Raw genomic sequence first — 27,267 nt, 5'->3', positions numbered from 1 at the left:
TTTACTGAGAATTTTTGCATCTATTGTTCATCAGGGATATTGTTCTGAAGTTTTCTTTCCTTCATGTGTCTTTGTCTGGTTTTGGTATTAGGGTGATATTAGCCTTATAGAATGAGTTTGGAGGGGTTCCTTCCTTTTCTATTTCATGGAATACTTTGAGGAGTATTGGTATTAATTCTTCTTTGAAGGTCTTGTAGAACTTTGCTGAGAATTCATCTTTTTTTTCTTGGTTGGTAGGCTTTTGAAGTGATGGGAGGGACTTGGGGGAAGGGATATGGGGATAGGAAAGATAGTAGAATGAAACAGACATTATTACAGTATGTATATATGTGACTACATGACCAATATGATTCTGCAGTATGTGCATTCAGAAAAATGAGAAATTATATCCCATCTATGTAAGATATGTCAAAGTGCATAAATGCATTCTACTGTCAGATATAACAAATTAAAACAAGTAAAAAATTTAAAAAAAAGAAAACAGTCACGTATCATAACACCGACAGTATTCCCATCATTTTGACGTTTTAGTTTATTCTGATAATTCTTTTTGGAAATGTCTATGTGAATGCCTCTTTTTTTAATTTTATTTAATTTTATTTTTTTCCACTAATCATTTTTTCCAATAGACAAGATGTGTCTCCTTTCGATATTGGGGTACTATGTAGCACTTGTTGGTTCTTTTTCCATACTTTCAGAATTTGGATACCTCATTCTAGTGCCTGAGCAATTAGTTATTTCATCTATGTGAATCACTGCTGTGGTTGTATTAAAATGCTGGTTATCTTAGTTTGCTAGTACTGTCATAACAAAATACCACAGACTTGATAGGTTAAACAATAAAAAATTATTTTATCACAATTCTGGAGGCTAGAAGTCAAGATACCAGCAAGATTGATTGCCTCTTAAACCTTTTTCCTTGGTTTGCAGATGGACACCATCTTACTGTATCCTCACCTGGTTTTTTTCTCTCTACATTGTCCAAATCTTATTTTATGAAAATAATGGTTGTATCAGATTATGGGCCATCTCTATGACTTCACTTTTCCACAAGTAACTCTTGAAAGTCTTATCTCCAAATATAGTCACATTATAAGATCCTGGGGGTTGGAATCCACATTGAATTTGGGAATACACAATTCAGCCCATAACAGTGATGTTTGCATACTTCGTTTTAAGATTTGCTTAGCCTCTAATTTCCTCCTTTGCATAAAAGAAAACTAAGAAATTAAAATTTGTAAAGAGTAAGTGCTTTGTCCACAGCTCGTTTTATCAAAAACCATAACTTAAACCTAGGCATATTATTTTCCATGTCAGTGTTCTTTACTCTGTAGGGTTTGGGTATTTTGTATATATGTACTGGGGATTGAACCCAGGGCCTCACAAATACTAAGTGTGCATTCTACCACTAAGCTACATCCCCAGCCCTGTATTATTTGATTTTAAGGGGATAGATCAAAGCGATGGTAGAGGAAAAATAACACTCTTCCCTACCTGTATTAATTTTGGAATAGAAGTGTAATGGCATTGGAAAACCAAGACCTCCACTAGCCTCACAGGGTTTCATTACTTCATTAAATTATAATAAGCTATTTTTTTATATCAACTGTCAAAAGATCAAAAACTCACTTTTTTTTTTCCCCATTAGCATCATGAGTTGTCTGATCTCAGAAAGCAAATTATAGTTAGGTTTTTATACAGATTAATCTATAAAAATGCCAATGTATTAATTTCAGTGAGAAATATATATCATTTATTCCTTCCATGTAGCCAGATCTTCATGGGATATTAAATTACAGAGGGTTTATTTATTCACTTACTATACACTTGTTGCAACAATTTGTAAAGTGCATTGGGTAACTGGGGAAGAATAGTTTCATAACGTATATTGTGTGGGGTTGGTTTGTTGTTAGAGAAGGCTCCAGAAGTAGCATATTTGATGAGTGGTAAAAGTAGAAACTACTAGTGAAGATTGCAGGGAAAATATAGTCCCAATCACTAACCTTGTGTTGAAGGCTAGGTTATTTAAGGCACTGTGAACTTCAATTCAGGACTGAATCCTGAGGAGTAATAAGAAGGGGCTTTCCAATGATAAGAACTTCATTAAATTTTTAAAAAATTAATTTTGAGGAGGCTTGCTCATCACAAGAGTGATATATCATCGAGTTTGAGCTGTAGCTCAGCAGCAGAGCACTTGCCAAGCATGCGTGAGACTCCACATAAAAACAAACAGTAGTAGTTTAGTAGTAGTCCATCTACTACTACCAAAAAAAAAAAAAAAAAAGTGATATCATTGAAGCCAAAAAGAGACTAAAAAGTAGTAGGGTCAGAGGGTACTGAACCCAGAAGTAAAATAAGTTAAATACTGAAAAGTATCCATCAGATTAGGAAAAGAAAAAAGGTCACAATGACCAAAATAGTTTCTGTGGGGTAGCAAAGGCAAATTCAGAGCACCTTGGATATGAAAGGTGCAGGATATGCTTCCCAACATCTATATCATGGTACATAGAACAGATATAATATTTGAAAAGAGAACATTGCTCAAACCTACTATTAACTGATCTTGCTCAACAAAAGCCCCTTGGCTGCCTCAAGGTTTGAGAAAATCAAAGAGCTAAATTCTACAATTCTAAACTGCTTTAGGAGTAATGTAGATAGCTATTAAAAGTAAAGGAGGGCCGGGGTTGTAGCTCAGTGGTAGAGCACTTGCCTACCAAGCATGAGGCACTGGGTTCAATCCCCAGCACCATATAGAAATAAACAAATAAAATAAAGGTATTGTGTCCATCTACAACTAAAAACAAAATTTAAAAAAAATGTAAAGGAGACCCAGGCACATTGGCGCTCTCCTGTAATTCCAAGAAGCCTGGGGGGGGGGAGGGCTGAGGCAGGAGGATCTCGAGATCAAAGCCAATCTTAGCAATTTAGCAAGGTACTAAGCAACTCAGTGAGAACACTGTCTCTAAATAAAATACAAAATATGGCCGGGGATGTGGCTCAGTTTGTATGGAGATTGTCTTTGAAGATGAAGAAAGTAGTCCCAAGGCAAGGAATACAAATAGACCCATTCCCTAAATAAAATACAAAAAAGAACTAAGGAACTGGCTCAATGATTAAGTGCCCCTGAGTTCAATCCCTGTATTTAAAAAAAAAAAAAAAAAAGGAGAAAGGTAATGACAAGGGAGTAAACGTGAAGAAGAGTCTTTTGCTGTGCTTGATAATGAAAGAATTTTGAATATTTAAATACATTTGAAAAATGCTAACAGAAGAGAGGTTGAAGGGGGGGAAAGGAGAATATAATTATGATGGAGTAGCATTCCCTAAGTAACATCCTCTTATGACATGAGAAAATCACAGACTCAAACTAGAGGAATGTTTTAGTCAACTTTTTCATCACTGTGACCAAAAGACCTGACAAGAAAATTTTAGAGGAGGAAAAGTTTTATGTTTTCAGAGGTCTCAATCGCTTACATCAGGCTCTGGGCCTGATGTAAGGCAGAATGTCATGACAAAGGGTCTGAGAGGAAAACAGCTCAGGACATGACAATTAGGAAGCAGAGAGAGCTCCACTCATCAGGGACAAAATATAAATTAAAGGCATGCCCCTATCTTCTCCAGTCACACCTTACCTACCGATATTTGCTGCATAGTTAATTTGTATCAATGGATCAATCCACTGATTTAGGTTATAGCTCTTAAAAAGTAGTATTCAAACATTACTGTTATGGGCTGAATTGTGTATCCCCAAATTCATGTGGATTCCAACCTCTAGGATCTTATAATGTGACTATATTTGGAGATAAAGTGAAATCATAGAGATGGCCCATAATCTGATACAACCATTATTTTCATAAAATAAGAAGATTCGGACGAGATAGGTGTAGAGAGAAAAGACCATGTGAGGACACAGTAAGATGGTATCCATCTGCAAACCAAGGAGAAAGGTTTAAGAGGCAATCAATCTTGCTGGTATCTTGACTTCTAGCCTCCAGAATTGTGATAAAATAATCACATCATTCACCTCTGGGTATTCTTGCATTTTTTCACACATGAGCTCTTGGGAGATACCAAATATCCATGGTATATCCATACCATAGCAGAGAAGTTAGAAGATAAGATATGGAAAATTTGAAGAAAGCCTCCATTATTTTCCATTCTGTAAAAAGTAAGTTATTTGCTCAGTAGAAGAATTTAGACCTGAGTTGGAACAGTAAAGGTTTGTTAACAGGTCTTGGAGAGCATAGGAGTCTTCTCAATTTTGAAGAAGCAGTTGGATTGGCGATGGTTTTCTGCTTTATGATATCCCTATGAAGTACACTGCATGTGTATTTACCTAACTTATAAAGGAGAAAAAAATGCTTTCATAAAAGGAAGGACTACAATCCTCATTTCAAGAATCGAACCTTTACATTTTACCTCCTTTACTCATAGTAGAAGTAGAAGTGGTTGATGCCTGTCTTGTTTGCACTGTTACTTCCAAAAGAGACCATAGAGTTGGCATATGATAGGTACTCAGTAAATGCTTATTAAATAAATATATGCATGAATCCAATCTCCGGTAGTCATATACATGTATAAAATTTTGCAATCATACTTTTAATCTTAAATACATGCATGGTTCAATGGGGTTTTCTTCTGAAGTTTGGGGGGCTGGTGTTAGTTCAGATATTTCTGGGATTTTTTTTTTAAAGTTGTTGATAGACCTTTATTTATATGTGGTGCTGAGAATCAAACCCAGTGACTCACATATGCCAGGCAAGTTCACTACCACTGAGCCACATCCCTAGCCCTATTTCTGGGTTTTTGTTCAGTGTTTTTTAAGGTTTTTTATTGTTGTTGTTTTTTTTTTTTTTTTTTAATTTTTCTTCAGTATTGGGTTTTTTTTTTTTTTTTTTAAGAGAGAGTGAGAGAGGAGAGAGTTAGAGAGGAGAGAGACAGAGAATTTTTAATATTTATTTTTTAGTTCTCGGCGAACACAACATCTTTGTTGGTATGTGGTGCTGAGGATCGAACCCGGGCCGCACGCATGCCAGGCGAGCGCACTACAGCTTCAGCCACATCCCCAGCCCCAGTATTGGGGTTTGAGCCCAGAGGCACTTTAACACAGAGCTATATCCCTAGTCCTTTTTCGTTTTTATTTTGAGACAGGGTCTCACTAATTTGCCAAGGCTAATCTCAAACTTGTGATATTCCTGCCTCAGCCTTCCAGGTTGAAGGGAATCTAGGCATGTACCACCACATGTGGCTCAGAATATTTTTCTCACATTAGAAAAGTCAGGACATAAACTGAGAGAAAATATTTGTAAGGTATGTATTTGATAAAGGATTATTATCCAGAATGTGTGGGTATAAAGTTTACAACACAAACATACATACCTATCCAATTTGCTTTCTTCAAAAACTGTTTCAGCTGAAGATGTTGATGAATTTTTAAATTATTCTTCTAACTAAAGAGGAAGTTAAAGTGCTAAAATTAGTTTAAATTTCAACATCTGCATCCTATATGTATTTTGTACTTGAAAAAGAAAATTATTATCTTTTTTTTTTTAATGCAGTTTCCATTTTATGGCTATTATGAATTTCCTATACCATGAGGGTTGCTTTAAATCCAGAAGTTCAAAGCCAACCTAGGCAAAATAGGAAAACCCCTTCCCACTTTTTTTTTTTTGTACCAGGGATTGAACTTAGGGTTACTCAACCATTGAGCCACATTACCAATCCTATTTTGTATTTTATTTAGAGACAGGGTCTCTCTGAATTACTTAGTGCCTTCTGTTGCTGAGGCTGGCTTTAACCCATCTTTTTTTTTGTGGTTGAACCCAGAGCCCCGTACATGCTAAGTTAGTATTCTACTACTGAGCTATGTCCACAGCCCAAAGGGTTCTTTTGTGTGGGGGGAGGGGTGCAAGGTTTTTTTTTTCCCCCTAAGAGAGAGTGAGAGAGGAGAGAGAGAGAGAGAATTTTTAATATTTATTTTTTAGTTATCGGCAGACACAACATCTTTGTTGGTATGTGGTGCTGAGGATCGAACCCCCGGGCTGCACGCATGCCAGGCGAGCGCGCTACCGCTTGAGCTACATCCCCAGCCCATGGGGTGCAAGGTTTGCTGGGGATTGAACCCAGAGCTTCATGTGTTCTAGGCAAGCACTGTACCACTGAGCCACACCCCCAGCCCAAGACCTTATCTTAAAACAAACAAAAAATTAATAATTTGAAATGTCTATAACAAAGGAATATAATTTAACCCAGATATTTTCATATTTGCTGTAAGAATTTAATGATTTCATAATAAAATAATACTTTCTTCAGATTACTGATGAGAAAATAGTCTCAAAATCAAAAATCAAATTTGTTTTGTTTGTTTGTTTGTTTTTGTTTTTGTTTTTTTGGTTTTTGTGGTCCTGGGGATCAAACCCATGTTCCTCACAGGCCAGGCAAGCATTCTACCACTGCACTATACCCCTGGTCCCACTTTTTTAAACTTAAAACGGTACCATATTGTTACATTGTCTGATTTTTATCCTATTTGTGGTGGTAGGTATGTTTGAAAAACAAAAAAAAATTCTATAGTTTTGACAATTAAATTGATGCTAATTAATGAATGTATTTATGAATATAGCATGATGCAATTTCTAGCATGTCATGTCATTGATTTTAGTTTTTATTTTTCAGTAAACTCATCTCTCAAGTAGAAAATAAAGTTTAATGTTTTATCCTCCAAAGAAACTTCTTTGAATCTGATCATTTTAGGCTGTATGTTTCTGACCCAGAACAATTATGATCGTTATTAAGCTAGTATTATTGCTAATTTACATCTTCTTCTTTTAATAGTGCACTGGTAAAGTTGATGAATAAATCAATAGAGGGAACAGCCGATGATGAAGAGGAGGGTGTAAGTCCAGATACAGCTATTCGTTCAGGACTTGAACTTCTTAAGGTATTTTATATTCATTTGTTTCTATAGAGTATTTTATATTCATTTTATTTATTTGAGGACTTGAACTTCTTAAAGTATTTTATATTCATTTGTTTCTATAACTTGCATGCTCTTTAAGATATGCAAGATTCAGGTTGTTTCATTGGAAATTATTCAAAATATTAAAAGTTTGTAATAGAAATCAGATGTTATAAAAATAACTTTTACATCATAATAATTACATTAAAAGGTATTTTTTTATTTTGCTCTTTCATTCATCATTTGCATGCCTGCTATACTAATGACAGTATATGTTTTATAATCTCATCTTTTCAGAGAACCTGCATTTGAGACATTTGGCTGCCCAGTTTAGGAACTGTTACATGATAGCATCTGATTAAGGAATTTTTAATAATTTATAATCATAATAGATGGCAAATAAGAGCCAGGCAATAAGATTTTGTAGTCACGATATGACAAAAGAAAGGGGTTATTTGGGGAAGTAATGGGAAGCAAGTTTTGGTTTCAGATAATGGAATGCCATTGGCATGAAAGGAAAGGTACTGGAAGGGGCTTTCAACCTGTCCTTGAATCTGGCAAGCAGTCGATAAAGCTATGATTGGATTCAGTAAAGAGGGGAAGAAATTGAAAGCAAAGAAATTGAAACCACTGCAGTATAAACCAAGGGAAAAAAGACCAACTAGTGCAATGGGCCTTAGAAAAGTGAGTGATGAGATCATACTGAGATGCTCGTAAATATTTCATTTGAAAGAATTAGTACATTGTTTCATGAATAAGGTTTTAATAATTGGGTTATACTTTTTAAAATGAGATTACCTTTAAAGTAAACGTATTTTAATAGGTTGTTTTTTTACTGAGTTGTTCAAATTTAATTCCCCATGTTTCAATAAATAAGTAACACTGCATTAGTAAATAATACCACTTCAAACTGCAATGAGACAATTTTTATACTTCATGACACATTTGATAATTCTTTTTTTTTAATATTTATTTTTTAGGGGCTGGGGTTGTGGCTCAGCAGTAGAGTGCTCGCCTAGCACATGTGAGGCCCTGGGTTCGATCCTCAGCACCACATAAAAAATAAATAAATAAAATAAAGATATTTTAAAAATATTTATTTTTTAAGTGTAGATGGACACAACACAATGCCTTTATTTTTTTAATGTGGTGCTGAGGATCGAACCCAGGTCCCCCATGTGCTAGGCGAGCACTCTACTGCTGAGCCACAATCCCAGGCCCTTGATAAATTCTTGTTGAATAGGTTAATGAAGACTACCTGCTCAATTCCCTCCTCTCCACTTTTAGCCCTTATTCTTGATATTATTCTGAATTATTTCCACTTCATGGAAGATAAACTTTGTAGACATGTCACATATAAGTTGCTATAAGGCCCATAATGATAGACTATGGGTTATGTCATAAAAATAAGGGAGTAGTCAAGCACAGTGGCATACACCTATAATCCCAGCAGTTCGGGAGGCTGAGACAGGAGGATTGTGAGTTCAAAGCCAGCCTCAGCAACAGCCAGGCGCTAAGCAACTCTGTGAGACCCTGTCTCTAAATAAAATGCAAAATAGGGCTGGGGATGTGGCTCAAGTGGTAGCGTGCTCGCCTGGCATGCGTGCGGCCCGGGTTCGATCCTCAGCACCACATACCAACAAAGATGTTGTGTCTGCCGAGAACTGAAAAATAAATATTAAAAAAAAATTCTCTCTCTCTCTCTCTCTCTCTCCCCCCTTCTCCTCTTTCTAAAAAAAAAAAAAAAAAATGTTTAAAAAAAATGCAAAATAGGGATGGGGGTGTGGCTTAGTTGTTGAGTGCCCCTTAGTTCAATCCCCATTACAAAAAAAAGGAATAATTATATGTTTACAATTATAATTCACAGTTTGCAATTATGTCTTCTTTGTTGATAGTTACAAGAAATGAACTTTTTGATAGATTTTATTTAACATTTTCTTATAGTATATCTTTGTTCTGTGTAGCTAGCATGTGTACAGAATTTCACATTTTATTTATTATGGAAAATAATTTTCCCTTTTTAATATATTAGAACCATTGTCTACTTCTAAATCTATATATATATATATATATCTGTTCCTCTAGGTTCTGTCTTTCACACATCCTACCTCGTTCCACTCTGCAGAGACATATGAGTCCTTGTTACAGTGCCTAAGAATGGAGGATGATAAGGTAGCAGAAGCTGCAATACAAATTTTTAGAAACACAGGCCACAAAATAGAAACAGACCTTCCCCAGATACGATCGTGAGTATATTTTTTTGCATGGTAAACACAAAAGTTTCTAAGTGTGAAAGCCATAAAATCATTGTTTTCTTTTCAGGAAGAAGAGAGAGGAATTACTCATTTGGTAGCTATTTTTTTGTATCCTTTTTTTTTTTTTTTTTTTTTGTATGTCACCTTGCTCATCTTACCACTGTTAAATGTAGACAGAGAAATAAACATAAACTACTTACGAAAAAAATGATTTAAAATATTAAAAGTGGGCTGGAGATGTGGCTTAGTGGTAGAGCATTTGCCTGGCATGTGTGAGGCCCGGGGTTTGATCCTCAGCACAACATATAAATAAATAAAAGATCCATTGACAACTAAAAATATTTTTAAAATAAAATAAAATAAAAATATTAAAAGTCAGAAGTTAACACAAGACAATTACAGTGGCACATACTTGTAATTCCAGCTACTTAGGAGGCTAAGGATTGCAAGTTCAAATCCAGCAGGGCCAACTTAGTGCTCCTGTCTCAAAATTTTAAAGTAATTAAAAGAACTTAGGATGTAGGTCAGTGGTAGATTCATTGCCTAATCTGCATGAGTTTTCATCCCCTCATTTCAATCCCCAGTTTAAAAAAAAAAATTATCACAGAATTTAGTATTTTGTTTGTGATTAATATATCTTTCTAATCTGTGTATGTTTATTTTTCTCAATAAAATTGTTCTTGTTCTCACCAAGAATGAGGCAAATGGTGTGCTTCATAAAGTATTTATAAGTTGCTTGGTTATTGGCAGTGGTGCTTTTGTTACTTTGATCTCTCCCTCTAGATCAGCTCTCCCTCTCATAAAAATGAAATACATTTTGGTTTCACTTTGCATCTTAAAGAGGTTATCCTCAGAATCAAATTTGTGCTGAGAGTTTATATTTAGATTTAAAATATGTGGGAGACATCTTTTAGAGGAAGAATACACATTGCTCATATTTATTGAGTCAGATTCTCCTAGGATATCCTGGTAGTTCATGGCATATCTGAATACTAAGAAGTTTTTCCTCATAGGATAATAGTAGGACAAATGGACTCTTGAGGGTTTTTTTAAATTTGTAAGCTAATGATTTGTGAAATAATTCAGTATTTAATGTAGATTCTTTTCATTCTCAGCACTGTAATGACTAACATAAAAGAATTGCCCAGTCTGTCCCCGCCCTTAAGGAGTTTATAATCTAAAGATGATAATCTTTATATGTGTATATTATCAAAAATATCATTGACATGGTAGGGTAGTTTCTGGTGAATTTTTCAGAGTAGAAAAGTCTATGCTTTTGCTAGGCACAGTGGCACATGACTATGATCCCAGTGGCTTCGGAGTCTGAGGCAGAAGGATCACAAGTTCAAAGCCAGCCTCAGCAATGGCAAGGTACTAAGCAACTCAGTGAGGCCCTTTCTCTAAATAAAATACAAAATAGGGCTAGAGATGTGACTCAGTGGCCAAGTGCCCTGAGTTCAATTCCTGGTACCAAAAAAGAAAAGAAAAGAAAAATCTATGCTTTTCTTTTTTGTAAGGTAAAAATATGTTCTTTAAAGAATTATATCCCCCCACCCCCGCCCAAAAACAAAAAAAAAGTTGGGTAAAAGTGGAAGAGTTAACTTTGGACACAAGGAATAATGTCTCTTGTTCTTAAGCATAGTAGTGGGTAAAAAAGGACATAATTACTGAGAAGCAGAAAATCACAACACCAGAAGACTTCAGTAACACCTCAGTGGCACCATTGTATTTTAGCACTTTAGAAAAAAAACAGAGAAAGATTAAAGTTTATTTGTGTTTCATTTCAATTTTCCTAAGAGGAATTAATAATACATTTAAAAACAGTTTGTTCAAAACTAAAAACAGTTTGATCAAAACTATCCCTTTCTTATTCATTGGTATTATTATGTAAACAGTGTTTACATAACTCATTCTTTTTTTTTTTTTAAAGAGAGAGAATTTTAATATTTATTTTTTAGTTCTCGGCGGACACAACATCTTTGTTGGTATGTGGTGCTGAGGATCGAACCTGGGCCGCACGCATGCCAGGCGAGCGCGCTACCGCTTGAGCCACATCCCCCCGACATAACTCATTCTTAAATGAGTTTGTAGGTGGGGGGAAAAAAAGACTAAATAGGTTGCAGTTGTGGAAGTCTATTTGGGCATTGAAATCCAAATCCCATAATTCTAAATTCTTTGTGGAGAAAAACTTGAGGTGTATTCATATATATGAAGTCAGATTTATAGTGACTAGCATTTGTTCCAATTTTTTTGGTTGAGATGCATGGTCTGAATCCTTGGATATTGCTATTAAGATCTGCCTTTCTGTTATTATAAGGGGAACCCTTTGCACATCACCATTGTATCTGCTGCCAACAACTTTATGATTCATAAAATAGGATCTTTTCTTATTGAAAATTAAATATATGACAAGTATTCTTTGTTAAATTTTTATTTTTCTTTTTAAGTTTTCTTCTGATTATTAAATACTTGTTTGTTTATTTATAAAGCTAAAATTAGGATGTTTGTACTTCTCGTATCATTTTATCAATATTATGTATGCATCTGTGCATCCTGTTATTTTGGCTATTTAATAAAACTTTGGCCTTTTGCTACTGTTTTTCCATGGCTACTTTGAAATAATTAAAGGGAATTACAAAAAGGTACTAAAAATTTAGGAATTATCTACTTGGAAGGTAAATGTAAAAATATATCATAGAGCATGCTCTAGATTATAAATGAAAGATGGTTATTATTTCTCCATATTTGTGAGGTAGGTTTAAATGAAAATGTCTCTTCATAATAGCCTTTGAAGTGTGTATTTCTTGGTATGCACTTGGGAACAGACAGGGTGCTTTAAATCATTCTGTAAATCAGATAATTATTAACAGAGGCTTCTCTGCATACATCCAAATAGGGGAATGGGAGTCAACCAAAAGAATACTTGTGGTTTTATGGGCTTTAAAAAGGAAACGGAAAAAAAAAAAACTATGATTTTTTTTTTTGCAGGACCTTAATTCCCATTTTACATCAAAAAGCAAAGAGGGGTACTCCACACCAAGCAAAACAGGCTGTGCACTGTATACATGCCATTTTCACAAATAAAGAAGTCCAGCTTGCACAGATTTTTGAGGTATATATATATAATGCATAGGATCTATTTATTTTGGTTTTGGTCTTTATTTTATAAGTTCTGTGGTTTGATAAAATGGAAGTTAGATTTTGAAAAAAAGTTATTTGTATGTAATCCTACCCTAAAATATAAATTTCCTTTGGAGGAGGGGTTTTATCTGTTTTATTCAGCACTGTATTTCAGTACTTAGTTCAGGTCATATATTCAAAAAATTCATATTGAAGGATGTGTATTGTATGTGACAACATTTTACTTAATTTAAAAGCCTCTTTGTCTCAGTGGTCCATTTATCCTTACAAAGTGTTAATAGATAACTTTGAACAATCCTTTTTAAGTACATAACAACCCTACATGAAAATCAATCCTGTTTTCCTTTCTTTGTATATAATTTTTAGCTTCATCCTGCTACTAGAAAAGTAGTCCTATTATCATGAATTGCAAAGAATATGAACAAAACCCCATGAACTCTTAACTTTTTATTCTAGGTCACTAAAATGTCCCCACAGGATAAGAAATTCTCCAGCATGGCAAACCTTATGTAGACGGGCTAGAAATAAAGCAGATTTGATGAAGCAGAAGTGTTCTCATTTTTACTTCTTTAACATGGGCTTAATTTTTTCCTTTATCTTTTTTTCTTCAATTTTTCAATTTTTTTAAATTTCAGTAGGTGAATTAAGAAACAAATCTCTAATGTGGTTAAAATTATCATATCATTAAAATAGGCTGATTTGGGCATGATAAATTTGGAAGACTCAGGGAAATCTGTTTCCATAGAATCTTTACATATTTATGAAACAAACTAGTAATTTTTCTGTTTTATTTTTATAGCCACTCAGTAGAAGTCTGAATGCTGATGTACCAGAACAACTTATAACTCCATTAGTTTCACTGGGCCACATTTCTATGTTAGCACCAGATCAGTTTGCTTCCCCAATGAAATCTGTAGTAGCGAATTTTATTGTGAAAGATCTGCTAATGAATGACAGGGTAAGTTTCTCATTTAATTAAATTTAGAGTCATGATATTGACTTTTACATTATCACAAAAACATCATCATTTCTGTTTGTCTTTCTTTAACTGTGGATTGAACCCAGGACCTCATGCATGCTAAGTTATATCTCCATCCCCTCTCTTTTCCTTTAAAATTTTTCTACATTGTACCTTCTTGTTTACTTACTAATTTTCCATTTAATTGCCTGACTTTGAGATCACTGTTACTAGAAGTTAACTGCCGCAGTCTGGCTGGGCACAAATAACTAAGCTGCCAAAAAGCCTTGTAGGTTCAAACAGCAACTCTTTATTCCCGAACTCTCACAGGCACTCTACCCACACTTCCCCGGGAACACACACTCTCCACCAGGCTCCCCGCCCCAATTCTCCCAGAGCCTGAGAGAACTCAATGGGAACTCCAAAGTAGCAAAGTAGCAAGCCTGAGGCAGCAGGATCCACCCTATTCCCAGAGCAAGGTCACCTTTCAACCATTCCCTCTAGCAAAATGCCAGGCGTCATTTGGACTAAACTGTGGCTCTCAACAGTTAAGAAAGAAAAAAAAAAAAAACTTGGGTATTGTGGAACACATTTATAATCCCACAGATTTATGAGGGTGAGGGAGGGGTATGACAAGTTTGAGGCAAGCCTCAGCACTTAATAAGACCCTGTCTCATAATAAACAGGGACAAGGTTATAGGTCAGTAGTAGAATGTATGCTTAGCATGCGTGGAGGAACTGGGTTCAATCCCTAGCACCAAGAAAAGAAAAAATGAGAACATGAGATGTATGATTCATTAAGTAAAATATATGTCAAATGCTATTATCCAGACTTGTAAATGATCATTTACAGTTTTCTGGATTGATAGAATTTTGTGTTATCAAACACTGTTAAAAACATAAGTGGATTAGCTGAAGCATGGTGGTACATGCTTATAATCCTAGCTGCTGCTTGGGAGGCTGAAGCAGGAGAATTCCAAATTAAACACCAGCCTTAGCAATGCAGCAAGATTCTGTCTTAAAAGAAAATTTTAAAAAGAAAAAACTAGGGATGAGCACCTGTCTAGCATGTGTAAAGCCCTTAGTTCTGTCCCTGGTACTACAATTGTTTGGGGGTGGGGAGAATCACTAGTTTACCAAATGAATCTAAATTATAAAAAAGTTATTGAATATAAACACAGACCATTCTTACATAATGGATCAGTGTGGTGACTTTCAATTCAGTGTTAACACAAATCCAAATTATCTAAATTTTCTCCAACCTTTCCACATAGTCAAATAGTTTTAAACCCTCACTACTAAGAACTTGCCAGCACCTGTAATCCCAGCAGCTCAGGCAGCTGAGGCAGAAGGATCCTGAGTTCAAAGCCAACCTTAGCAACTTATCAAAGCACTGAGCAACTCAGCAAGAGCCTGTCTTTAAGTAAAATATTTTTAAAAGGGCTGGGGATGTGCCTCAGTGGTTAAATATCCCTGGGTTTAATCCCTGGTACAAAAAAAAAAAAAAACATTTTTAACTGACAGTTATTACTAAGGAGGTACAGTGACTTTTTAATGTGTGTTTAATGAGTAATGATCAGATAAGGTAATTAGTTTACCTATCATCTCAGGCATATAAAATTTTTTTGTGTTGAGAACATCCAAAATCTTTTGTACTAGCTATTTTGAATATTCAATTAATTGTTGTCCACCACAGCTCTCCTACTGTGCTATAGACCATTAGAAATCATTCTATCTAGCCTGGTGAAGGGAAGCACACCGGAAATCCCAGCAACTTAGAAGCCTGAGGCAGGAGAATCAAGTTCAAGACAAGCCTCAGCAACTTAGCAAGACCCTGTCTCAAAATAAAAAATTAAGAGTGCTGGGGGCATCTCCTGGGTTCAATCCCTAATATCTCCCGCCAAAAAAAGGAATATCCTATCTTAACTTCTCTTCAGGTTATTATCGATTCTCTCTGATAGATCCTATTTTAACATGGGCATTATTGGCTTATTTTTCTAACTGTGATAATATATATATAAAATTTCTTATTTTATGTGTACAATTCACTGACATTGTCTAGATCCTCCTCGTTATCTAATCACCATCACCATTCATCTCCAGATCTCTTTAATTATCCCAAATAGAAATTCTGTACCCATTAAGCAATAACTCCTCATTACCTCCTATCTTATCCCCTTAGAACCTCTATTTTACTTTCTTTGTGAATTTGCCTATTGTAGTTTATCTCTTTTGTGTCTGGTTTATTTCATTTAGCATGTTTTTTTTTTATTTTTATTTTTTATTTATTTTTGGTACTGGGATTTGAACCCAGGGGCACTCAATCACTGAGCCACATCCCCAGCCCCTTTAGAGATAAGGGTTTGCTGAATTACCTAGGGCCTCAACTGAGTTGCTGAGGCTGGCTTTGAACTCAGGATCCTCCTGCCTCAACCTCCCAAGCCATTGGGGTTACAGGCATGTGCCACTGCACCTGGCTTCATTTAGCATATTTTAAAGGTTCATCTATCTTGTAGTATGTCAGAACTTTATTACTTTTGTTACCTCTGTTGACTGGTGACGAGTCGAGTCCTTGCTTCCCCAATGTTGAAGTATAATACCAGAGAAACACACTGAGGCAAGGTCAGAGTGGAAAGTAGAAGTTTATTAAAGGACTGCAGAAAAGACTTCTCCCGGAGGAAGAAAGGGACCCAAGAGATGGAATCCATTGAAGGGCGAATGTGTTCCCCCTTTTATAGTTCTTTCAGTGATGGAATGTAGGTGGGAAGACCCGAAGGGTGGGGCACAGGTGGGCCAAAGAAGTAATCTGGGCAGGAAGGACTTTTTATCAGCATCTTCCAGTTTGCTGGGAGCTGTTTCCTTAACACTTCTTTGGGATGGGCTCTGGGCCTTGGGGATATTAACATTCCAAGAGTTGTTCTGCTTTTCCCAGAATTCATTCTCAACATGGCCTCCGTTTTGGATCTTACTGGATATTAGACCCCATTTACCTAACTACACTGACTACCTAACTTTAAATCTGGCTTCACTTTCATAACTGAATAATATTCCTTTGTATGTATATCCCACATTTTCTCTGTTGAACACTTGGGTTGTTTCTATCTCTTGGCCACTGTAAAATGTTAATATGAACATTTAGGTCCCTGTTTCTAATCTTTTGGCTATGTACTTTAGAATAAAATTGCTGGGACACATGATCATTCTCTGTTGAATTTTTTTAAGAACTGCTGTACTATTCTCCACAGTGGCTGTATAATTTTATATTCTTGCCAGCAATGTGTGAGAATTCAAGTTTCTCCACGTCTTTGTTAACTCTCACCGTTTTCCTTTTCTTTTTTTTTTAATTGGTTGTTCACAACATTACAAAGCTCTTGACATATCATATTTCGTACATTAGAATCAAGTGGGTTATGAACGTTTTCCTTTTCAAAAATTGCCATGCTAGTCGGAGTAGAATGGTATTTCATGGTTTTGTTTAGCATTTCCTTGATAAATAATGATGTCAATGATTATTTTTTCATATGCTTATTGGCAATCCATTTATCTTCTTGAGCTGTCATTCAATTTCTTTACTTCAGTTGTCTATGATTGTTGTTGAGTTTAAAACTATACATTCTGAATATTTAATCCTTTCAAAGTATTTGTCCAGTCCAAGATCATGGGACTTTCTTCCCCTGTGTTGTCTTCTAAGAGTTATATTTTTAGCTCTTAAAGATTTTTTATTCGTTTTAAGGTAATGCTTACATATAGTATAATAATCCAGCTTCATTCTTTTGCTTACGGATATACAATTTTTCTAGTGCCATTTGTTGAAGAGACTGTTCTTTCCCCAGGGATTATTCTTGGCCCCCCTTTTCAAAAATAAATCACAAATTGGGGGCTGGGGATGTGGCTCAAGCGGTAGCGCGCTCGCCTGGCATGTGTGCGGCCCGGGTTCGATCCTCAGCACCACATACCAACAAAGATGTTGTGTCCGCCGAGAACTAAAAAATAAATATTAAAAATTAAAAAAAAAAATCACACAAATTGGCCACAGTGGTGATACCTCAGGTTATCAGTGATGAGTCCTGCCTCCCCACATGTTGAAGTTTGAACATTAGAGAAGCACGCTGAGGCAAGCATATGAAGCAGGGTTTATTTAAAAAGGGGTAACAGACTTCTCCTGGGAGGGAGAAGGGGGCCATAGCTGGTATCCTAGTATCCCGAGAAACAAGGTGTTCTGCCCTTTTTATATGTCCTAGGTTTCCTTTATTCTCCTGCCTTTCCTCCTTATCTTTCTCCTTCCTGCATACAGTGACTAGGCCCAGGAATGCTCTGTAGAAGAGCCCAAAGGTGGGAAACAGGTAGGCTTGTAAAGGTAAAATTTCTAAGCTGATTCTAAGCTGCAAAAGTCTGAGTTAAAGTGTAAAAGACTAGGGCATTGTAAAGCTTCTAGATTACAAGGCCTGGGCTAAAAGGTAAAAGCCTATTGTTACAATTCCTCTGCTATCCCCGGAACCTGTAAGTTGTTAGGACAATGCGGGAGCTGCTCAGTAAATATCTCCATTGATTCCCTGGTTGTTTAATAGCTAAGGGCTCCAGGTAACATGGCACGTACGCATATAGGCCCCAGGACCAATCAGTTTGAATGTGTGCCCCACTTGGAAGTGACCAATCACCCCTGCCCAAACTGTTCCCTCCAATGAATGGACTAATCATGTATCAGAATTGTTGTTCAATTTCCCCGCGCCTCATGATGATTTGTTCTGATGTATGCAAAGCCCACCGCCCTCTCCAAAAAGTGTACTTAAGCTCTGCTTGACCTCTGCGCTGCTCTCCCTTCTTGAGTGAGCACGGAACCCTAGCGCACTGGAACGGATCCCTAATAAAAATTCCCCCTTGCCATTGCATGAAGTTAGTCTCGTGTGGTCTCTCCTTCTCCGACGCTTCGCCGGACCCTTACAGGCTGAAGGGGACGGGGCTGGATGGAGTAGCCAAGTAGCCATTAACAACCTTATAGCTCCCTGTAGGGAGAGGAAATTTCTGGGACTGGTTATCTTGCAACTGGTTGGAGCAGGGGCTGGTTCTTGATAGGGGTGGTGGAAGACCCTAAAGGAATTAACATTTCAATCCCTCAGGGGACAGTCTCCAACTTCCTGAATTCACTCAAAATTGGCCTCCTTGATCTGACCTGATTTACACACACTGACTGTCTATCTAATTCTGGCTTCAGAGCATACACCTCTAATCCAGCAGCTCAGTGGTATCACAAATTCAAGTTCAAGACCAGCCTCAGTAATTTAGCAAAGCACTAAGCAACTCAATGAGACCCTGGCTCAAAAAGGCTGGGGATGTAGCTCAGTGGCAGTGTATTATATTTATATTTTATTATGTAAGGGTCCGGCGAAACGTCGGAGAAGGAAAGACCACACGAGACTAGCTTCATGCAATGGCAAGGGGGATTTTTATTAGGGATCCGTTCCAACGCGTTGGGACTCTGTGCTCACTCAAGAAGGGAGAGCAGCCCAGAGCCCAGAGCAGAGGTCAAGCAGAGCTTAAGTACACTTTTTGGAGAGGGTGGGGGGCTTTGCATACATCAGAACAAATCATCATGAGGCGCGGGGAAATTGAACAACAATTCTGATACATGATTAGTCCATTCATTGGCGGGAACAGTTTGGGCAGGGGTGATTGGTCACTTCTAAGTGGGGTACACATTCAAACTGATTGGTTCTGGGGCCTGGATGCCTACGTGCCATGTTACCTGGAGCCCTTAGCTATTAAACAACCAGGGAATCAATACAGATATTTACTGAGCAGCTCCCGCATTGTCCTAACAACTTTACAGACATTACAGGTTCCGGGGATAGCAGGGGAATTGTTTACTTTTTAGCCCAGGCCTTGCAATCTAGAAGCTTTACAATGCCCTAGTCTTTTACACTTTAACTTTAACTCAGGATTTTGCAGCTTAGAATCAGCTTAGAAATTTTACCTTTACATTATATATATATAAATAATTTATTATATTTTATAATATAAAAGGAATTATACAAGGGTTGTCTGGGTTCCCTATTCTGTTCCATTGCTCTATTTATCTATATTTGTCTAGGTTATATGGGTTTATGGTTAAGTTTTGAACTTGGAGAATATGACTCTTCCAACTTCGTTCTTCTTTTCCAAACTCTGCTGAGACTTTTTAAACCTTTCCCAGAACTTGGCATTGCTCAGCATGAAAAACTTAATGAACAAAAACTTAAATTTTTCTTTCTGAAAAGCTAAATTTTTTCATTTGTCCATAGTCAACAGGTGAGAAGAATGGAAAATTGTGGTCTCCAGATGAAGAGGTGTCCCCTGAAGTACTAGCAAAGGTAAATTTGTGTAGGTCTTCATTACCTTTACTTGAAAAAAGGAATGTCCGTAGATAACTTTTTTTTAACCTAACAGTTAATTAGCATTTTTCAGCAAGGTGCTTTATTTTAAAATCCATAGCAAAAAGAAAAAAAAATGTTTCTCAAATTGTAGTTCTCATTGTTCCTTATATATGTATGTGTCTTTAGTCTAAATCAATTGTGGTAAGGCTGGTATACACAGGGATGTTGGTGGAGTGTTGGTGCTCAGAGGCATCTTATAGATAGACTCACCAAAATCTACATATTCACTTAGCAAAGACAGAGGTTGTTGTTTTAGTCAGATTTTTTGTTCCTGTGACTAAAAGGAATTTACCAGAGCAATTTTAGAGGAGGAAAAGGTGTATTAAGGGGCTCATGGTTTCAGAGGTCTTAGACCATGGACAGCTGACTCCATTCCTTGAGGATCTAGGTGAGGAAGGACATCATGGTGGAAGAGTATGACTGAGAAAAGCAGTTTATGTGGGTGGTAATCAGGAAACGGACTCCACTTACCAGATACAAATATATACCCCAAAGCCACACCCCCAATGAACTACCCCCCAGCCACACCCCACCTGCCTTTAGCAACAAACTCAGTTAATCCCATCAGAGAGCAATTAACTGGTTAGGTTAAGGCTATGACATAATTGTTTCTTCAGACCTTCTTGCATTGTTTCACGTGTGACCTTTTGGAGGACACCTCACATCCAAACTATAACAGTCATTACAAAATTGGTGACTTTTGATAGATATAAATTGAATGTTATTAGAGCTAATTTTTTAAAGGGCTGGACTTGGAATTTAATATATGAGATTATATCATTTTTATAATCTGTTTTTTCATAATCATGTATTCTATAAATTTAGTTTTCCTGATTATCAATAAGTATACTAACTGATACTAAGATCAAATAAATCTGGCTACAAATAATTATGGAAACCCCAATTTTTTGGGTGAGAATGTTAAGTAAGACTAAAGTACATTTCATGATTTATTCAGTTTTTCAATTGTATAAAAATAAAAGAGGAAAATATGAAATCCTGTCTAAATAGTTGCTTTTAATAAGAATAGTTTCAAATTTATTTTTAAATAGATTTTTTATTTTTTTATTTTTAATTGACACATAGTATTGTATATATTTACAGGGTAGGATGTGATAAATCAGTACATATTTAATTTATAATCAAGTCAAGATAATTAGATCAGACATTTATTATTTCTCTGGGCCGGGAACATCTTTCAACTAGCCATTTTGAAATACTAATTGTCAACTGAAGCTATCCTACTATGCTATAGAACATTATAAGTTATTCCTCCTATCCAACTGCATTCCTGTATCTGTTAGCCATCCTGTCTCCATCACCCTTCCTCAAATTTTCCCACGGCCTAGTAGCCACTGTTCTAAATAGCTATTTTTAAATCATGTATTTTCAAATAATTTAAAAATCTTGGACAACTGTTCTAGTGTCAAAAATCAGAGTTCAGGAGCCAGATGTTGCAAAATTTATTTATTACAGTAATGTGTCTCAGTTGCCTTATCTGCTGAAAATAAGGAGCTCTGGGGAAAGTGCCTGGTACTGTAAATAGTGAATAAATACTAGTTTTTATTGTGACTGTTACTTATCACTTAAGGTTGTATAATAAAATTTGCAGATATATAACCTCAGTAAGCTCATTAATCTAATTATTAAAAATTATCTTCCCTTTAATTGGAATTGTAAGTTGCTTTCTTTTTTTAGCATGTTAATATTTTATAGGTACAGGCAATTAAACTTCTGGTAAGGTGGCTGTTGGGTATGAAAAACAACCAATCTAAATCTGCCAATTCAACTCTTCGGTTATTATCGGCGATGTTGGTTAGTGAGGGTGACCTGACAGAGCAAAAGAGGATCAGGTGAGATTTTTCTTCCTTTCCAATTTCTTTAGCTCAGAAAATTTGGTAAGAGTTTGCATTGGAATTATTTACCTAATTAATATAGAATGTTGTAATTGCACTAGGTTCTCTGGAATTAAATCTTTAGTAGCCACTTGGGGTTTATATCTCTTAGAATACATTTATTTCAATAAATGTTTCTGTGTTTTTCTATGAACATAAAAGAACTAACTATAATCACTGTAGTCCAGTTTTACAGTTAACATCAAACCTTTGGTTCAAACAAAATTTGTTGAATTTCTACTCTGCAAAACCCCATGAGAAGCATTGCAGGGGGGGAAAAAAAAACTAGATCAATTATAGCAGGGCTTGAGTTGTGGCTCTGTAGTAGAGCACTTGCCTGGCATGTGAGGCCCTGAGTTTGATTCTCAGCACAAGAAAGAGAAAGAAAGGAAAGAAAGAAAAGTCCATTGACAACTAAAAAATTATTTTAAAAAAGATCAGTTGTTGTCTTCAAGAAATTTGTTTTGTAGTAAAAAGTGATAGAACAAGTTATAGTGACTTAAATATGAAGAAAATAGTAATATCGATGGTACTTCAAAGAAGGAAGAGTTAAAGCCACCTAGTAGTTGAGGAAGAGACTATATTCTACAGATACAAAGAAACAAAACAAATTGCTTTCTGTTTCTACTCTTCAGGTCTTTTTAATTCCCATATCTTTTGTGTTCTTTTTAAGATGGAAATAACACCCATTTTTTTCAATTGCTTTTTTTTTTCTTTCAAATTCTTGGTTTATCCCAGGCATGGTGGCATACACCTATAATCCCAGCTACTTGGGAAGCTGAGGTGTGAGGATCACAAGTTTCAGCCAGGCCTGGGCAAATTAGTAAGACACTGTTTCAAAATTAAAATAAAAGTGGCTGGGGATATAGATCAGTGGTAGAGTGCCCCTGGGTTTGATCCCCAGTATCCCATACCCCAGAAAAAAATCTTGGTTTACTTAGGGAGCAGGTGTACCAGTAGATGTAAGTAAAGATTTCTGCTTATGAAGCATTCCTTCTTTAAAAAATTGTTTTAGAGGACAGAGATTTAATCATTTCTTTATGCATTTTGTATTTGCTGAGCACTGTTAGATACCAGGTACTGCTGTGTGGGGTTGTATGTGTATGAGTGTGTGTGTGTGTGTGTGTGTGTGTGTGAGAGAGAGAGAGAGAGAGAGTGTGGTGTGTGTGTGTGTTTTTTAATGCTGGGGTTAAACCCGGGGGCACTTTACACTGGACTAGTCTCCAGCCATTTTTATTTTTTATTTTGAGACAAGATCTTGCTAAATTGCTGAGGCTGGCCTTGAACCTGGGATCCTCCTACCTTAATCCACCCCACCCCCCAAGTCACTAGGATTATAGGCATGCTACACCAAGCCTTCCACCTGCTGTGTTATTTATTTAAAGATATAAAAGTCCTTCCCTCCAAGGAATATGCAGTCTAGTTAGAGGAGATAAAATGAGCAATTACAATAGATGGTGCCAAATGCTTAAATAAAGTAAGCCAAGGGTTAGCCTTTTATGAATAGAGTGATGATGATTAGAGCTGGGTTAGGGATGTGAGAAGATTAAATGTAGGATTACTGTATAGTGTATAGTAATGAGCTCATACAAATCAGTCACACATATGCAGAATCCCCACTAAAGATGAAGACTAAATAAATCAGTTGACCTGAAAAAAAAAAAAGTTTAACATCACTACATGCAGTTAAAACAATTTAAATTTAAGTGATCATCCATTTGCCTAAAATCAAGAAAAAAAATTTTAAATCAATTTTTGTTTAGTAGAAAGGCAAATGGCTTCTGTCATTACTCCTATGGGAATGAACCTATCATATTTGTAGAAAGTTTAGGGATTTGGTATCTAGATCCTTAGAAATGTTCTTTTCCAGCCAGGCACAGTGGTGTGTATTTATAATCCCAACTACTCAGGAGGCTCAAGTGGCAGGATGGCAACTTGGAGGAGCCTCGATAATGTAGTAAGACCCTGTCTCAAAATTAAAATTAAAAAAGGCTGAGGCTGAGCGCAGCACAGGCCTGTACACCTGTAATCCCAGCAGCTCGAGAGGCTAAGTCAAGAGGGTAGTGAGTTCAAAGTCAGCCTCAGCACAGGCAAGGCACTAAGCAACTCAGTAAGACCCTGTCTCTAAATAAAATACAAAAGGGCTGGGGATGTGGCTCAGTGGTCCAATGCCCCTGAGTTCAATCCCTAGTAGCACGCCTCCTTCACTCCACCTTACCCCACCCCACCCACACTGCCAAATAGTTCTTATCCTTTAACCCAGTATTTTCACATTTGTGAAATAATAAAAATATACACACAGATGTAGCAAACCAAGTTTTTCCAGCATTATTTATGAGAAAAAATAAGGGAATGAATTACCATGGACAAATATCATGGACTTTTAAATTTTTCTTGTAACATGGTATTAGCTTGGACTCTAGAATTAGAAACAACACAATATTCCATTTATTATGTCTGTGAACTTGTGTAAAGTACTTGATTTTTCTAAGCCCCAATGACTTATCTTATAGAAAATTATTCTGGGACAATATAAGCATTAAAATAATACCTCTTATTTTCATTCATTCATGATTTATCTGCTAGAGAAGCTATTTGAGGGGCCTCAGTGTTACCAGTGCTGTATGTTTGTTTGTTTGTTTTGGTACTGGGGATTTAACCAGGGTGGTCTATCACTGGGCTATGCTGTAATCCCAGCATCCAGTAACCCCCTTTTGTTTTTTTATTTTTTATTTATTTATTTTTTACTTAGTGAGACAAGGTCTCACTATGTTGTAAAATTCTCAAGCTTCAGCTTCTTTAGTCATTGGCATTACAGGCATGTGCTATCAACCAGTACTCAAGTTTAATAATCCAATTATCTTAGTATGCCATATTTCTTCCTCTTATATGCTAAGCAAAAGTCCCAGTAGATTCAAACCAACTTTTCTTCCCATTTCCTAAAGTCTTCAAAATAAAAAGTCAGGCATGGTGGTGCGTACCTGTAATGCTAGCTACACAGGAGACTGAGGCAGGAATATCACAATTTCCAGGCCAGTGTTGGCAATTTAGTGAGACCCTGTCTCAAAATAAAAAAGAGAAAGGATATTGATCCTTTGTTTTTGCATACATATTAAATATATTTTTTATTCTCTTTTCACACACACAAAAAAGCTTAGTGGTAGAGTGCCCCTGGGTTCTGTCCTGAGTGTACTATAAAACAAAAAGAAAGAAAGAAAAAAAATTGAAATAGGAAGATTATCATTCATCCCATTCATCTTCATGTTATCATTTACATTATATAAATTTATGGAGTGAAGGTGAGAGTGCCAAGCCCTCATAGATTCCCTTTTAAAACTTCATTGTTCTGGAAAGAGGTTGGCCCCAGGTACTAGTACTAAGGTAGACACTGGCTTTTAATCTCTGTATCCTTTCCTTTGAGTTATTTCTGTGATACTACTTCCCTCCTAGCTGCTTCCCTGACATTTCATCAGACATTGTAAGATTAAGCTAGATGTCCATTATGTGTATATGTATGTATATGCACAGACAGTGTAGGAATTAGGTTTTTTTTTTTATATACCTTTATTCTTATTTATTATTTTATGTAGTGGTGAGGCTCCAACCCATGCCTCACACATGCTATGTGAGCCCTCCACCACTGAGCCACAACCCCAGCCCAAGAAAATAGATTTAAAATTGATACTGGATGTTTTTTAATTCTTTAGTTGTTTTCATTTTTTAAATCACATTTTCTATAATGATTATATATTCTTGATATCCTGATGTAAATTGCTCTTTCTAATATTATAAATAGTTTGATTGTAAGAGTAAGCAAAATCAGGGCTAGGTATGTGGCTCAGTGGTAGACTGCTTGCCTAACATGCATGAGGCCTTGGGTTCAGCCCTAGCACACACACACACACACACACACACACACACACACACCCGCGCAAAAAAACAAAAAAAAAAGTAAACAAAGTTGTTTAGCTGTGTGGATTGAGCTAGAGCATGATGAGAAATGAAGGTAGATAAATTTGTTATTACAAAGTCATAGTGATTTTAGCCTTTTTCCCTTTACGTGAAGTTCATGGACTCAAAGTAGCTTTCCTGTATCTGTACAGTATATTATTTTAAGCATAAATTTTACCCTGTGTATCATACACTCAAAAAGGGATCAAAGCACTTTTATGAATGATAATGGTTATAGGAAATGTTTATTTCTTTTTTGTTTGTTTATAGTAAATCTGATATGTCTCGCTTGCGATTAGCTGCTGGTAGTGCCATAATGAAGCTTGCTCAGGAACCTTGTTACCATGAAATTATTACTCCAGAACAATTTCAACTCTGTGCACTTGTTATTAATGTAAGTAACAATTTTTTTTGCCATGTATATCTCTTCAAAATTAAATTCATTTACTTTAATATAACTGCAAGTCCATTTAATATATTGATGTATGCACTAAAGAGACTGCTATTTTATTCCTCTAACATAATTATTATTTTACAAAACAAAACGGAAATGCTGAAATTGCTCCCCTTTTTGGTAAATGTCTGCCAATTTTTAAGTGTTTTTGTTTCTATGCTGCTATAGGATGAGTGTTACCAAGTAAGGCAGATATTTGCTCAGAAGCTGCATAAGGCACTTGTAAAGTTACTGCTCCCATTGGAGTACATGGCGATCTTTGCCTTGTGTGCCAAAGATCCTGTGAAAGAGAGAAGAGCACATGCACGACAGTGTTTACTAAAAAACATCAGTATACGCAGAGAATACATTAAACAGAATCCTATGGCTACTGGTAAGTACTTGACAGTTCCCAATGTGACAGACCTTGACAATGGAATAATTTTTGGGAGAGGCAGTCTTATATTCCTATTGTAATTTATAGTAGCACTGAGAGTTTTATAAAATGTTATCATTGTACTTAAGATGAGCTTAAAAACTGATAACCCTGGATTTTGAGTCCTGATTATTTATACTGCACACTGTTTTGGGTAATTGTATATATAGTTTGATTTGAACACATTTCTCAGATAACAGGGTAAATAATTTTTTCCTATATTTCAAATATCTTTAAGCTTTAATATCTTTCGAAATTAAAGTATAAGTATTTTAGTGTCACCTAAATATCATGTTGCTTCTAATTTACAAATAACTGAGGGGAAAAGTGGAAACTGAATCACCAAAGTGGTTAGAACTCATAAGAAGGAATTTATATAAAAGCACTGTTATTAATAATGATATTTTATACTTTAGAGAAATTATTATCACTGTTGCCTGAATATGTAGTTCCATACATGATTCACCTGCTAGCCCATGATCCAGATTTTACAAGATCACAAGATGTTGATCAGCTTCGTGATATCAAAGAGTAAGTCTTTTTTTGATTTTTTTGTTTCCTAATTCTTTGCAGTTACTTAATTGTCTATGTATTTGAAATAAGTTATTTTAGTTTTTATAATATGGGATTTTTACTGTTTATATTAAGATAACCTTCAATTTAATAATTTACAAAGCCATGAAATAATTTTTTTTTCCCATGGACTGGGGCATGTAGCTCAGTGGAAGAGCATTTCCCTAGCATGTGCAAAACTCTGGGTTCCATCCCTGTCACTTCTGCGAGAAAAAAAATTCTCATCTTAAAACTAACATTTATGTGCGACTTCAAAAGAT

At 36.0% G+C, this 27,267-nt stretch overlaps 1 protein-coding gene across 5 annotated transcripts in view; it reads left to right on the top strand.

The window, feature by feature from the left end:
* Nucleotides 1-27,267, top strand: part of PDS5A (PDS5 cohesin associated factor A) — a 152,586-nt gene that overhangs the window by 99,803 nt on the left and 25,516 nt on the right. For 4 of the 5 annotated variants that reach the window (XM_081302951.1, XM_081302953.1, XM_081302952.1 and 1 more), the window contains exons 18-26: nt 6,832-6,937; nt 9,041-9,201; nt 12,199-12,322; nt 13,151-13,309; nt 19,588-19,656; nt 21,436-21,572; nt 25,836-25,959; nt 26,188-26,392; nt 26,851-26,965. In XM_081302951.1, coding sequence (XP_081159077.1) covers nt 6,832-6,937; nt 9,041-9,201; nt 12,199-12,322; nt 13,151-13,309; nt 19,588-19,656; nt 21,436-21,572; nt 25,836-25,959; nt 26,188-26,392; nt 26,851-26,965 — 1,200 coding nt within the window. Of the gene's footprint in view, nt 1-6,831; nt 6,938-9,040; nt 9,202-12,198; nt 12,323-13,150; nt 13,310-19,587; nt 19,657-21,435; nt 21,573-25,835; nt 25,960-26,187; nt 26,393-26,850; nt 26,966-27,267 lie in introns of those variants that run through there. The other variant, XR_014023163.1, reaches the window with a different exon arrangement.

Source organism: Spermophilus citellus (assembly GCF_964194105.1).
Source record: "Spermophilus citellus genome assembly, chromosome: 8".
Taxonomy (NCBI): domain Eukaryota; kingdom Metazoa; phylum Chordata; class Mammalia; order Rodentia; family Sciuridae; genus Spermophilus; species Spermophilus citellus.
This window is presented reverse-complemented; position numbering and strand designations above follow the sequence as displayed.